Source organism: Sorex fumeus, unplaced genomic scaffold, assembly GCF_029834395.1.
Source record: "Sorex fumeus unplaced genomic scaffold, SorFum_2.1 ptg000033l, whole genome shotgun sequence".
Lineage (NCBI taxonomy): Eukaryota > Metazoa > Chordata > Mammalia > Eulipotyphla > Soricidae > Sorex > Sorex fumeus.
Window position 1 is genome coordinate 21,562,126 of NW_026606090.1, and position 14,774 is coordinate 21,576,899.

General features: G+C 56.1%; 1 protein-coding gene across 1 annotated transcript; it reads left to right on the forward strand.

Annotated features, from left to right (window-relative positions):
• The first annotated feature begins 1,093 nt into the window (after positions 1-1,093).
• STAR (steroidogenic acute regulatory protein) lies at positions 1,094-8,836 on the forward strand. Its single transcript, XM_056116663.1, has 7 exons — positions 1,094-1,157; positions 2,947-3,060; positions 3,332-3,459; positions 5,912-6,070; positions 6,208-6,392; positions 7,578-7,671; positions 8,708-8,836. The coding sequence occupies exons 1-7, from the start codon at positions 1,094-1,096 to the stop codon at positions 8,819-8,821; spliced, it is 858 nt and encodes a 285-aa protein (XP_055972638.1). The 3' UTR covers positions 8,822-8,836.
• The last annotated feature ends 5,938 nt before the right edge of the window (positions 8,837-14,774 follow it).

Consider the following 14,774-nt stretch of genomic DNA (forward strand, 5'->3'; position numbering starts at 1 on the left):
CTCTGCATCCCCTCACTGCGGGGGGGGGGGTCACACGGCTTCCCAGCCCGACCCCCCCGGCCCCCCACCCCCCACCCCTGCCTGCTCAGGCTCCCACCCTGCCGATGGGAGCCAAACCTGCCTCCTGTCTCACCCCTGCTTTCCTCCCGGCTCCCTCAAGAGGAAGGCTGAGTCGGAAGGGGCCCAGGAATGGGGTGCCCCGAGAAGGGGTTCAGAACCCAGGAGGGACATCCTGGACACTGGGGGCGTCCTCCGTCAATGACAGCACAAAGGGAGGACCAGGTGCCAGAGCACGGGACAGCGGGGAGGGCGCTTGCCTTGCACGAGGCCAACCCGACCCGTTTTGATCCCTGGCATCCCATAGGGTCCCCTGAGCACTTCCAGGAGTGAGTCGTGAGTGCAGGGCCAGAAGTAGGACCTGCACATCAGCAGGTGTGGCCCCAAAACAAGAAAAAGAAATTTTATTTTTGTTTGGGGGTCACATCCAGCCGTGCTCAGGGTTTACACTTGGCTCTGTGCTCAGGGATCACTCCTGGCTGGTTCCGGAGACCCTAGGGGAGGCCACGGATGGAGCCGGGGTCAACCGTATGCTAGGGAGATGCCTACCCACTGTACTATCGCTCTGGCCCCAAGAAAAAAAAGATTTAAGTGCTTGTTTGGATCCTAGACCTGTTTAGCTGGCAGTGTGAGAAGGTGGGCGTCCCGCGCTGTAGTACACCCCCACACACACACCCTAACTGAGGACCACCGACCCGGATGGTTGCATCTTTCTCAGCCGCTTCACCCCTCCATCCTTTGGCCTGCTCCCCTCCCTCCTCCCTGTGCCCCCCCCCCCCCCCCCGCGCCCCACCCCTCTGTCTGCTCCTGCAAACAGCTGGGCCACGTGGCCAGTGAGGCAATCGGCGTCCCTGACCCCTTCCGCTGCGCAGTGAGCAGTGGCCTTTTAATCTCATGGTGATGAGGCGCAGCCTTCAGCGGGCACATTTAAGGAGCAGCCCCCCTCCGGCGGAAGGCCAGAGAAGAGGCTGTGGTGGCAGTGAGCACAGGGCCAGCTCCCGCACCGCCGCCCATCCACCCGGCCTGCTGCGGCACGATGTTCCTCGCCACGGTCAAGCTGTGCGCCGGCAGCTCCTACAGACATGCGAGCAACATGAAGGGTGAGTGCAGGGCAGGGCGGCTCAGGGGTCCCGAGTGTGTTGGGGCTGCTGGGGCAGCGGGACTGGGCTGGGAGCCGGCCACTCTGCAGAGCTCGAGGGTGACAGCCCCCCTCCCTCCTGTACCTCCCCTTGGTTTTTTGGTTTGGTCTTCTCCACTGATGCTCAGGACTCACTCCTGGAAGTGCTCAGGGGACCCTATGGGATGCCGGGGATCAAAACGGGTCGGGTTGGCCTCGCGCAAGGCAAGCGCCCTCCCCGCTGTCCCGTGCTCTGGCACCTGGTCCTCCCTTTGTGCTGTCATCGAGGGGGGATGCCCCCAGTGTCCAGGATGTCTCTCCTGGGTTCTGAACCCCCTCTCGGGGCGCCCTGTTCCTGGGCCCCTGCCGACTCAGCCTTCCTCTCAAGGGAGTGGGGCGGGGGCGGGGGGAAGCAGGGGTGAGGCAGGAGGCAGCCTTGGCTCCCATCTGCAGGGTGGGAGCCTGAGCAGGGAGAGAGAGGGGGAGCCCGCCGGGCACCAGGTGACCCCTGCAGTGAGAGGACACAGAGCACCAGGAGACAGAACAGAAGCACCCACCTTGCAGGAGTCTCAGCAGTTCCATCGCTGCCACCATGGATGGTTCCCTGAGCACAGAGTCCTGAGCCCAGCAAGGTGTGGCCCCCAACATTAAACAACCAAACAAAAAAAAAAAGGCAGACCCAAAGTTCTGAAAGACACTTTCGTAGAGCTTCCCGGGTCCAAAGCATCTGAGTTAACCCTGCCCCTTGGGAAGGAAGGCTGGCCAAAAGAAGCCCTTGCTTTTGTTTTTGGTTTTGTATTTATGCTTTGTTTGGGGATCACATCTAGCGATGCTCAGGACTTACTCCTGGCTCTGCACTCAGGAATTACTCTTGGCAGGCTTGGGGGACCATATGTGGATTGAACCCGGGTTGGCAGAGTGCAAGGCAGACCCCTCCCGCTGTCCTGTCTCTCCAGTCCCTTATTTTCGCTTTCTGCTTTGGTTTTGGGCCATGCCCCGTGATGCTCAGGGCTTATTCCTAGCTCTGTCAGGGATCACTCCTGATGAGGCTCGGGGAGCGTACGGGGTGCCTGGCATCAACCCTGGGTCTGCGGCGTATAAAGCAAGCACCCTTGCCCCCTGTATTATGGCTTTGGCCAGTGTTTGCTTTCTGAGAGTTCATACCGAGTTCCTGGGGGATGAGGGAGAATCACTCTTGGAACTACTCAGAGTCACTCCAGGCAGTGCTCGGGGTATCAGAGGGCGCAGGGTCGGAACACCGGCTTCCCTGTACAAAGCCTACACGGTGCTCGCCCCCCACCCCCAGCCACCTCCCTGGCCCCTCATTCTTTTTCTGAAGCCAGATTTTTTTTTCTGCTTGTTCAAACAAAGCGTCTGTCTCTCCCTTTCAAGGACACTTCTGGGCTGGTGAGTCTAGTGGGTGGGTACTTGCCTTGCACAGTGGACTAAGCTAGTCCCCTGAGCCCTATGAGGGGCAATCCCTGACCACCACCTGGTGAGGCCCCCAAACAAACCAACCAAATTTCTTTGGTCTCTGGCACAGCTCCTGCCCCCAGGCAGAACCTGGTCCTGACACCCCTGTGGCAGCCACCATGCCGGGGGTCGAGGAGCTACGGCAGCGGCAACAAGAGGGGCCTGGCTCGGCCCGGCACCCAAGAGGCATCTGGTTTCCAGAAGGAAGCACTGTCCTCGGCAGACCAGCTTCTGTGACGGGGCTGGGGGACCCATTGCACAGGGCCGTTCTTGGTTCTCAGCGACTGTTTTTCCTGCAGGGCTGAGACAGCAGACGGTGCGGGCCATCGGGCAGGAGCTGAACCGCAGGGCTCTGGCGGGCCCAAGCCCTGGTGCTTGGATTAATCAAGTTCGGCGTCGGAGCTCTCTGCTGGGTAAGAGCTGAGGGCGCGGGGTGTGTGTGTTGGGGGGAGGGGGGTCAGCGCTGAGTGTGAGGCCACGTCCCCGCGTGCACCTGAGCCCGAGGCTCTCAGTGGCTGGGAAAGAACGCTCCTCAAGGCAGAGGCCTTCCCTGGGCCCACAGCTGTTTTGGCCTTGGCTCTTGGGAGGAATGAGGAGGAGCAGAGATGACAGGAACACAGGTGGTGAGGAGGGGGGGCGGGGGGGAAGGGAAGGAGGCGCAGCTGACCCCGGCTCTCGCTCCAGGCTCCCGGCTGGAAGAGACGCTTTACAGCGAACAGGAGCGGGCCTACATCCAGCAGGGGGAGGAGGCCCTGCAGAAGGCCCTGGGCATCCTTGGCGACCCCAGTGGCTGGAAGAAGGAGAACCAGCAGGTAAGGGCAGCCTGGAGGACCCGCTGTCGCACTCGCCTTCACCGCCCAAGGGCAGCTGGGCTGCTTCCTCAGGACCCTCAAGCAGAGGCAGCTGGTTTTTGTCTTACAGGCTCTTTCTTGGTGGGTTGGGGGAAAGGAAAGAACACACCGGGCAGTGCTCAAGGCTGACTCCTGGCTCTGCAGTCAGGGATCACTCCTGGCAGGGCGCCCAGGACCAGATGGGGTGCCAGGGATTGAAGCCTAGTCGGGCATGTGCAAGGCAAGTGTGTCTGACCTGCTGCCCTATCTCTCCAGCACTAGAAGCCAACTGTTTTTTTTTTTTCTTTTGGGTCACACCCGGCGATGCACAGGGGTTACTCCTGGCTCTGCCCTCAGGAATTACCCCTGGTGGTGCTCAGGGGACCATATGGAATTGAACATGGGTCGGCCACGTGCAAGGCAAACGCCCTGCCCACTGTGCTATTGCTCCAGCACTAGAAGCCAACTGTTTTGACTTGAGAACTCTCCTTTCCCAAGAATCTGCCTTCAGATACTCTTTTTTTTTTCTTTTTGGGTCACACCCGGCATTGCACAGGGGTTACTCCTGGCTCCGGCACTACTGGTAGTGCAGGAAATACTCCTGGTAGTGCTCGGGCGACCATATAGGATGCTGGGAATCGAACCCAGGTCGGCTGCGTGCAAGGCAAACGCCCTACCCACTGTGCTATCGCTCCAGCCCTGAGCTTCAGATATTCTCTCCCCCATCAATTCCATCCTAGAAACTTGAATTTGAGCAGCAATGCTCCTGCGTCCTGGGACGCCCTTCCCAAACACTGCTCGAGTCAGCCGAGACAGGCAGAGTGATCCCTGTGCCAGGGCCAGGGTGCAGTCTGGCACTTACGTGCCCCAGGAGCAGAGCGAACAGGGTGCCAGGGCCTGGGGGCTCTCCTCCACACACGAGAGAGCAGCCACAGTGCATATGAGAAAGACCAGTGAGTGGCCCTGGTGGACCTTGAACTTTATCGTCACGGAAGGATATGTGCTGCCCACAGTCAAACCTCTCTCTCTGGCTGGGGAGGTCACGGAAAGGCTGGGCCACCAACCTTCATGCAGGAGCCCTGGGTTTCATCACTCTGAGCACCAGGCTGTCAATCTGGCACTGTGTCAGCAAGCACCACAGCTGCGGGGTCCCTGGCCAAAGAACGGAACCTTCTTCTGGGGCAGGATATTAAGTATGGAACACACACACACACACACACACACACACACACACACACACAAACACACACACACCCTTGCTTGTTTTCTTTCCTTTCTTCCTTCTTTCTTTGGGGGAAGGGCATACTTGGTGATGCTCAGGGGTTCCTCCTGGCTCTGCACTCAGGAATCACTCCTGGGGGCTGGAGAGATAGCACAGCGGGTAGGGCATTTGACTTGCACGCGGCCAACCCAGGTTCGATTCCCAGCATCCCATGTGGTCCCCTGAGCACTGCCAGGAGTAACTCCTGAGTGCAGAGCCAGGAGTAACCCCTGTGCATTGCCAGGTGTGACCCAAAAAGAAAAAAAAAAAAAGGAATCACTCCTGGCAGTTCGGGGGACCATACAGGATGCCGGGGATCAAACCCAGGTCTGCTGAGTGCAGAATGCTGAGCACCCCACCTGCTATATCATCACTCTCTTGATTTCCCTTTGCTTTCTCTTGATTTCGGGGCCACACCCAGCAGTGCTTGTATCTGGCTCTGCGCTCAGCACCATACGGCACAAGTGCCTTCATCCACTGGACTCTCCCCCAGTCACTGAAACAGCTTCAAGAGCTCATGCACACCCATCCATGTCACTCGCTGTTTGGACCAGGCTTGCCCATTTCTGAGGTTCTCTTCGTCAGTCTTTTGAGTCGCTGGTGTCAGGCCAGGGCCTCTTTAGACCCACGCCACCATCTGCCTCTCCCACCATGTTTGCAGCACGTCCTGTGCAGTGGACAGATAACGCAGGGCTGGGGCTGGAGTGATATCACAGCGGGCAGGGCATTTGCCTTGCACGCGGCTGACCTGGGTTCGATTCCCAGCATCCCATATGGTCCCCCAAGCACGGCCAGGAGTAATTCCTGAGTGCATGAACCAGGAGTAACCCCTGTGCATTGCTGGGTGTGACCCCCCAATAAAAAAAAAAAGGTAACGCAGGACTCAAGGCTGGGAGCAGGCTCGGGCGACTCAGGCTGAGCCGCGAGCTCCTTTTTGCTACGCTGCTTCCTGTGCACCCCAGGATACATATGTGTAGTTGTTTTTTTTCTTGAGTCGCACCTGGTGGTGCTCAGAGCTGACTCCCGGCTCTGTGCTCAAAGGATCACTCCTGGTGGTGCTGGGATCAAGCCCAGCTCAGCCACAGGCACGGCAAGAGCCCCGTCCGCTGCGCCCTCTCTCCCGCCTGCTGGCCGTTCTCCCTCTGACCTCTGTCCCGGGCTTCTCCCTGGCAGGGGAATGGGGACCTGGTGCTGAGTAAGGTGATCCCAGACGTGGGCAAGGTGTTCCGGCTGGAGGTGGAGGTGGAGCAGCCCGTGGACAGGCTCTACGAAGAACTGGTGGAGCGCATGGAGGCCATGGGAGAGTGGAACCCCAACGTCAAGGCGGTCAAGGTGAGGCGCGCAGGTGTGCGCGGGCTCCTCCAGCAGCGGCAGCGCGCGTGAAGGGCGGCTCAAGAGAGCAGCTGGGGGGTGCTGCCTTCGGCTCAGCCTCGGCCAAGGAGTGACCCTGGGTCCCTGTGGCCCGGCAGGTTCTGCAGAAGATCGGAAAGGACACTATCATCACCCACGAGCTGACCGCGGAGTCGGCAGGGAACCTGGTGGGGCCCCGCGACTTCGTCAGCGTGCGCTGCGCCAAGCGCCGAGGCTCCACCTGTGTGCTGGCCGGCATGGCCACGGAGTTCGGGGACATGCCTGAGCAGAAGGGGGTCATCAGGTAACGCTGGCTGCCCTCCCGCACCCCTTCCTCGAAAGCCACTGGGTCCTGGCCTTCCCGGACTCGACTCTTACCCAAGGGAAAGGCTGAAGTCTATTTTTGGCTCTCGGGGCCACGCCCAGCTGAACTCAGGGGTTGCCCCCAGTGTGTGCCAGGGTCTTTCCCAGGGATGCTGGGGAGGCCACACAGATCAGGATCACCGTGCCCAGACCTCCGGGCCGCAAGGCACGTGGGCAGCCCACCGGGCTCTCTCTGGCCAGGGCGGAGGCTGGCTCAGGTCATGCAGAGGTGATTGCGGCACACTCCTTGGCACTACCCAGTCTTCCGAGGACCCCAACCACCACCCTGGACCTCCTCCCCACCTCCCTGTGATCCAGCCCTAGCAGATACCAGCTGGACCCGCTGGTTCTGCTCCAGTGCTTCCCCTGGCCCAGGGCGCTTCTCTGATGAGATTTGGAAAGGGCATATTTGTACAAGAAATACGCGGCTCCTGTAGCAACCTAGCATACGAATATGGTACAGGAGGTGACCCCCAGCACTGAGCTGAATCCCTCGCACTGCACATGACCTCCCGTGCACAGCTGGGGGTCACTCCCAAGCACAGAGTCAGGAGTAGCACCTCAGTATGCCAGGTCGGACCCAAGTGCTTCCCACTCCCCCCAAAATGGGACTCTTAAATTTAGTCGTGGTGGGGCTGCAGAGATAGCACAGCGGGTAGGGCGTTTGCCTTGCACGCAGCCGACCTGGGTTCGATTCCCAGCATCCCATATGGTCCCCTGAGCACCGCCAGGAGTAACTCCTGAGTGCAGAGCCAGGAGTGGCCCCTGTGCATCGCCGGGTGTGACCCAAAAAGAAAAAAAAATTCAAATAAATTTAGTCTTGGATATTTTTTTTGGGGGGGGGGGCACACCCAGCTGTGCTCAGGGATCACTCCTGGAGGAGCTGAGGGATCATATGAGGTGCTGGGGATTCAACCTGGCAAATGCTTTACCTTCTGTACTGTTTCTCCAGCCCCGCTAAAAATTGCTTTTTTTGGGGGGGGGAGGTCACACCTGGCGGTGCTCAGGACTTACTCCTGGCTCTGTGCTCGGAACCATATGGGATGCCAGGACCAAACCCAGGTCTGCGTGTGCAAGGCGAACCCCTACCTGACGTACTACAGCTCTGGGACTTGTTTGTTTGCAGAGCCGAGCATGGTCCCACCTGCATGCTGCTCCGGCCCGTGACAGGGAGCCCCTCAAAGACCAAACTCACCTGGCTGCTCAGCATCGACCTCAAGGTGAGGGCACGGCACGGGGCTCGGTGGGAAGCGGGCAGCGAGGAGACCACCTGTGCAAGGGGACACGCCTCTGCTGCATTGGAGGGTCTGTCCGCTGTTCTGCCCCTCACAGCCTGCATCGGCTCCCTCTCCACCTCCTCTCAGGTGCAAAATCAGAACTGACCTTTTTTTTAAAAAAAATTTTTAATAGTGAGACATCATGAGGTACAGTTGCAGACTTACACATTTTTGTGCTTGGGTTTCAATTATACAATGATCAAATGCCCATCCCTCCACCCGTGCCCATTTCCCACCACCACGGATCCCAGTATCCCTCCCACCCCCCATCCTCCCCACCCCACCCTGCCTCTGTGGCAGGGCATTCCCTTTTGTTCTCCCTCTCTAGAATTGACCTTTTTCTTTTTTTTTTGCTTTTTGGGTCACACCCGGCGATGCTCAGGGGTTACTCCTGGCTCATGCACTCAGGAATTACTCCTGGCGGTGCTCGGGGGACCATATGGGGTGCTGGGAATCGAACCTGTGTCAGCCATGTTGGCTACGTACAAGGCAAAGGCCCTACCCGCTGTGTTATGGCTCCAGCCCCTAGAATTGACCTTTTTTTTTTAAGTTTATTTTTATTTATTGTTTTGCTTTTTGGGTCACACCCAGCGATGCTCAGGGGTTACTCCTGGCTCATGCACTCAGGAATTACTCCTGGCGGTGCCTGGGGGACCATATGGGATGCTGGGAATCGAACCCGGGTTGGCCGCGTGCAAAGCAAATGCCCTACCCGCTATGCTATCGCTCCAGCCCGAACTGACCATTTTTAAAGAAGGAAACTTAGGCCTCAGAAAGTGACTTGCTCAGGGTCACGCAGCTGAGAAGAAATGGGTTGACAAATTCTGTGCCTGTCTGTGTCCTGAAGGCGGTGCCACCGTGCAGTCCTCCAGCCCATGACCTTGACTGTGCACGGCCGTCCCTCCCAGCAGAGCGGGATGGTCAAGCCGCAGGCAGCACCGGGGCAGTGTGGCTGACCCTGTCCTCTTATCTCCTCCAGGGCTGGCTGCCGAAGACTATCATCAACCAGGTGCTCTCCCAGACCCAGGTGGACTTCGCCAACCATCTGCGCCAGCGGCTGAAGTCCAGCGTCCCCGCGGAAGCCCGGGGCTAGAGAGGAGGCTGCTCCCCACGGGCCCCGCGCTGGAGAATGCCCGCCCAAAGCCCGCCACTCAAGCTCTGGGCACCGTGGGGTGGGATAGCGTGTGTAAGGGGAAGACAGGAGAGCACCAGCTGGTAAAATTTTAGTACGAGAAAGTAGCGATGAGACTAAAATGAGCATTCTATCATTTCCCACTGATTAACTATGAAGTGAAAGGTCCCCAAAGGACAAAACATTCCCCCCAACCCTCACTGTGGGTCTTTAGGGGGGAAAAAAATCTTTAAAATACTATTTTTTTTCTCGAAAACAAACAAACAAAAAAAACACCCCCAAAACCTCATTACTAGACTGGTTCCCTACTTTTTTCTTCTACAAGCACCTGCCAGAATAAAAGAATCAGAACCAAGGTGGCTGGATACGGCACTGCAGTAGCAATTGTAGTGGCCAGTCCTGAGTCCAGCACATACGGGCCCCAGCACCACCAGAATCAGCCCTGAGCACCCCGGCTGGAGCCCAAGAGCCGGAAGAGGAAAGAAAAAGAATCATGTCAAAGCTTCAGGCTGCCTGCTCCAAAATAGTACGGAATGGACTTGGGAGGTAGAACCGTGGGTGAAGCTGACTCGGCTTCAGTGTGGCACTGCATGCAGGAGTGAGCTTTGAGTGCAGATCCAGGAATAAGCTCTGGACACAGCAGCTGTGGCCCCAGACCCCAAGCCCACCCCATCCACCCCCATCAAATAAACCCTAAAGGACTGGGGAGAGAGCTCAGTCGAGAGTACATGCCTGGCTCCTGAGTTCAAACCCTGCTACCACATGATCCCCCAAGAAATGCAGGAGGTCCCCTCAAAAAAAAAAAAAAAGAGAGAAAACCACCTACAGGAAAATCGTAACACACTGCAACTTTATACTAGGGGAGACTTGGACCGAGGTTTTTATTCAAACCAAATCCTCTAGCTTTTATTAAAAGGAAAATATTGCCGGGACTTGTACCAATTATCTAGTCTTTTAACAGAAGCTCTCACAAATTTTTGTTTTCCACAGAATATAAAATCCCAAGTCCATTCTCTTGTGAGGTTTTTGAGCCACCCTCTGGAGGTGTATGTAGAGCCAGGGACCAAACCCAGAGTGCCTGCACATAAGCAGGTTTACTCCTGGCACCAAAAAAAAAAAAAGAAAAAGAAAGTTAAACTTGTAGTTGATTAATAGGCAGTTGACAAGTGTTTTCACTTGCCTACTTAAAAAAAGAAGAAAGCACAGACGAGCATGAGGAGTTATTACGGCAGTAGTTAAAAGCAGGTTTTCTCACCCCACGATCGTCCTTATTCGTCGATTGCCTCGAGCAGGCCCCAGTAACGTCTCCTTTGTCCTAGACCTGAGGTTTTTAAAAAAGTGCCATATTCAAGGCTCTTTCAGGGTTAGGAGAATGAGACCCCTCATGGTTACTGGTATTTGGCATATTGGGTACACCACAGGGAGTTGGCCAGACTCTGCTGTGTGGGCAGGTTGCAATCGGTAGCCTGCCAGTTTGTCCAAAGTAGGCATGAGATGATAAGATGTCTCGCGACCGCAAATGCAGCCGCGCGCTTCCGGGAGCTGGGTTTTAGTCTCTGAGTCTGATCGTCCTTAGTAAAGGAACTCAGCACCCATCTGCTCAGCCGGCTCTGGCTGCCAGCTCATCTGCTTGAACTTTCTGGAATCACAGTAAGAGATGACTGAAAGGACCAACAGGGTGGGGCAGATTCTAAGAGTGAGAGGACCGATGCTTTACAAGTAAGAGCTGGGGTGGACTTCCCTTGCAGAAATGTGAGATAGAATGAAAAGCCAAATATTATCACTTGACGCTTTTCCAGACTAGTTCTAAAGGCACTGATTAGCATTAGTTGAAAGTAGAGCTCTAGCGTATTTATTGAGTACATTAGCAAGAGTGGGGATGCTAGTATTTATTAACGCATTAAAATTTTACAACTGATAGCTTTTTATTATTTATTGATTGTTCAAAAAAGGCTTACTTTTGGCAGATGAAATGACAGCTCAGCTGGGGCCAGAGAGATAGTACAATGGGTAGAGCACTTGCCTTGCATGCAGCCAACTCAGGTTCAATCCCAGGTACCTCATATGGACCCCCAAGCACCAACAAGAGTGATTCCAGAACACAGAGCCAGGAGTAAGCCCTGAGTACCACTGGGTTTGCCACCCCCACCAACAAAATTATTCATCTGGGGCTGGAGCGATAGAATGGCAGGGCACTTGCCTTACATGTGGCTCACCTGGGTACAATCCTGGCACACGTGTGGCCCCCTGAACCTGCCAGGAGTGGCCCCTGAGAGCAGAGCCAGGAGTAAGCCCTGAACAAGCCAGGTCCCACCCTCCCCCCTCCGCCCCGGGAGGGAAAAAAAAAGGAATTATTGTCATCTGTCCAAGAGCCAGAGAGGGGAAGAGTTGTAGACATTTCAGAATGGAGTTATCATCCTTCCCAGTTAAGATGGCGAAGGGGAAGGTCTGATGGAGACCCAGCTTTGATTCATGGCACTGCCTGGCTCTAGAACTGCCGGGGGCGCCCTGTCCCCTAAACAGAACGTGCTCACACCCTGAGCCACCAAAACCGATGGCTATTTGTTTAAAGATGTATAAAGTAACACACACTGGTTTAAAAAGAAACACTGGCTAAGAGTAAAGACGTGCTCTCAACATCGTGGTTCGGAGCTGGATTATAATTTGCCTTCTTTAATCTATGCAGTTGTCTGAAGTGACTAGGGATTTTCTCATTTGTTTTACAATGGAATAAAATGTCAGTGATGATCTGTTTGGGGATGATACTGGTCTACAATGTAAACATACCCTCTACCGGTACAGTGGCAGCATCCCCACCGCCCCTTAACCACAGTGATCAAGACCTGCCAGCACTCCCGAGATCAGAGTCCAAGGTTTACTTTCATCGGCCCCTAGTCCTTCATTTTTCATTTTTTGGTTGTTGAGCCACGCTGGCAGTACTCAGGATTCACTCCTAGCTCTGTGTCTGGGCTCACTCTTGGTGGGGGTGGGGTGACATGGGATGCGGGGACAAAACCCAGGTCCTCCAACTGTCCTGCCCCCCTTGGTTGGTTTCCTGAATCAATCCCAGCTGCATGAATGACTCTCCTGATTATGCTCAGGGATCCCTCCTGAGGGGGTGCTGGGGATCGAACCCCGGGGGGAGACCCCCCCCCACTGTACTATTGCCCGGCCCCTCCCTTTCTTTCTGTACCGCAGAAACCACGTGACAGGGAACTGCGCACAGGCCGGCGCATGCCCAGTGAGCCCTCCTACTGACCCCTCCTGAAGTCACCTCCCGTCTCACTGAAGCACTCCATGGATAGGGGAGCACGGTTTCAACCCTGAGCACTGCTCACTCCCCTGAGCACAGGGCCGGCAGCCTGAGCCCTCGGGGAGGGGGAAACGGAAGCAACCCAAGGATTCACTGGCAAAGTTATCATTTCTCTAGCCTCTACTTTGTAGAAGGACAATACAAGCTAGAGACTGGGCCCGCAGCTTACACATTCACTTGTTACCTAACAAAGATTTGGGGCCAGAGATGCTCAACGTGCTTTGTACGCAGGAGGCCTGGGCCCCACCCCCAGCACGGCCTTGGTCCCTTGAGCACAGAACAGGAGTCTCCTGAGCACTGCTGCATGTGGCCCGAACACACCCTCTCCTTCAAAAAATCTTTCGCCTGTTTTTCCTCTCAACAGCAGCACCCCCACCTTGAAAGTACCTTCAGGCTCACTCTTCAAGCCGTGTTCTCTGAACACCAATCTTGCTTGTCTGCAGTCTGGAGACTGTTTTGGTTTTTGCCACCCCCAGCAGGCTGAGGGCTTACTCCTGCACTCCTGGTGGGGCTCTAGGGACCATTATGGGGTGTGAGGATCAAACCCAGGTCGGTCCCATGCAAGCAAGTGCCCACCCCCCACCCCCATTTTCCCCATCGCGTCTTCTCTCACATCTTTTTTTTTTTTTTGCTTTTTGGGTCACACCTGGCAATGCACGGGGGTTACTCCTGGCGCTGTGCTCAGGAATTACCCCTGGCGGTGCTCAGGGGACCATATGGGATGCTGGGAATCGAACCCGGGTCGGCCGCGTGCAAGGCAAACGCCCTACCTGCTGTGCTATCGCTCCAGCCCCATTCTCTCACATCTTTCTAAGCAAGTTTTGATGAATAAAAACTACCTTACTTCGCTTTAAAAAAAAAAAAATGTCTCCAACTCTGATAACGAAGAGGCTATCACCAAACCAGCTGTGAGTGAGCAGGTGCGGTGCCTGGGGGTGAAGGACAGGCCTTAGCCTGCATTTATACAAAACTGAAAAAAGCACCTGGCTACTTGTTAGAGGACAGACAGATCAGCCAAAGGTACCATTGTTAAATACAAATAACCATTTGAAATTTGGTGAAATTTAGCCAAACCTTGGAGGCCAGCGATAGGGCAGTGGGTTAAGTGCTTTCCTGGCACTCGGCTGAGCGGGTCTGACCCCCAGCACTCCACATAGTTCCTGAGCACCACCAAGCACGAGCCCTGAGTGCAGAGCCAGGAGTAAGCCCTGTGCACTGCCAGGTGTGGCCCCAAATCAAGAATTTTAAAGAAAAAAATTTGGTCAACCTCAAATGAGTAAACAGGCATGATTTGTGGTGAATTTGGCACATACTAAATATCTCAGTCTACAAAAGGGAGGTGAGGGCCGCAGTGCTAGGAAGCAGGTAGGGACCTGGCCTGGCCTTGGCTGGCCCGGGTTCCATCCCAAGCATGGATCTCCGAGCAGAGCCTGGAGTAAGCCCTGGGCACAGCTGGTGTAGCCAAAAAAAAAAAAAAAAGGGAGATAAAAGAAACCTCCGCGTGACTCTTGCTCAACTCAATTTTATCAAGACTGGCTGTGGGCAGGGTGAAACAGGAAGTCGAGACTGAGGGACCATCTGTGCAGATTCCCGACACTGCTGGTCTAACATCACTGGGGGCCGACACGTCAGGCCGGGGGCCTTGAGCGCCCACCCCCATCCCACCCTGACACATCTCGGGGCCAGCACTGGAGGGCGCTGTGGGTCAGGGCTCGGAGCAGCGCACAGACCATCTGCTCCCCAAAGGGCATCTCATTCTACACTTGGAGTCTATTCTGAAACCCACCCTCGGTCCTCGGCTATCGCAAAGGCTGATAAGGCAGGAAAACCTGCACTCACCAACACGCTTGCTCAAACAGAAGAGCTGGAGGGAGGCCACGAGGCCTTTTAAACTCGCTCGCTTCCTTGGGATCCGATTTTCGTAGCTGTAAGGGCGTATTGGGCTGGCGGGGGAGAGTGAAGTGGCAATGAGTCCTGTCACTCACTGCCTCACTCAGCCCACGTTCCCAAACCTGTCGGGGAGAAACCTGGCCGGAAGGGAAGGAAAAGTGCCACGCCACGTTGAAGACAAGTTTTATTGGGGAAGTTTCTGATGGTTCAGGCTGCAAGCACGCTCCCTTCAGGGAAGGTCCACAGGCCCAGCAGCCGCAGACGCCAGTGTCAAGTCTACTTTACACTCAAGAACACAAGCCCGCCCCTGGGGAAGGTGTTCCGGCGTGGTCTGGAGTGGGCAGCCACTGACCTCAGCTGTCCTCACTGTCCACCGCTTCCTGGAAGTCAGGCCGGGTGATACCACTGAGCACAGAAGGACATGGCCTTCCACGAGTGGTTTGGACAAGAAGCTTCACGCTTTAGAAGACGCAGTGAGACGACAAGTCCCAGTGGTGGGGCAGGTGGCACACAGCACCAGTTTTACAGGGGGCTCGGGCAGGCAGGGCAAGGGCAGCAGGTGTTGGCAAAGGGCACACAAGACAGAGCAGCCAGCAGGAGCGAGGAGTGCTTGAACCTGCCCCGGCCGGGCTGAGCTGCCTCTTCCAGAACACATCTGCGGCGTTTCCCAACACCCCCCACCCAGCCCGCCCCGTTCCCCAGAGTTCAGGT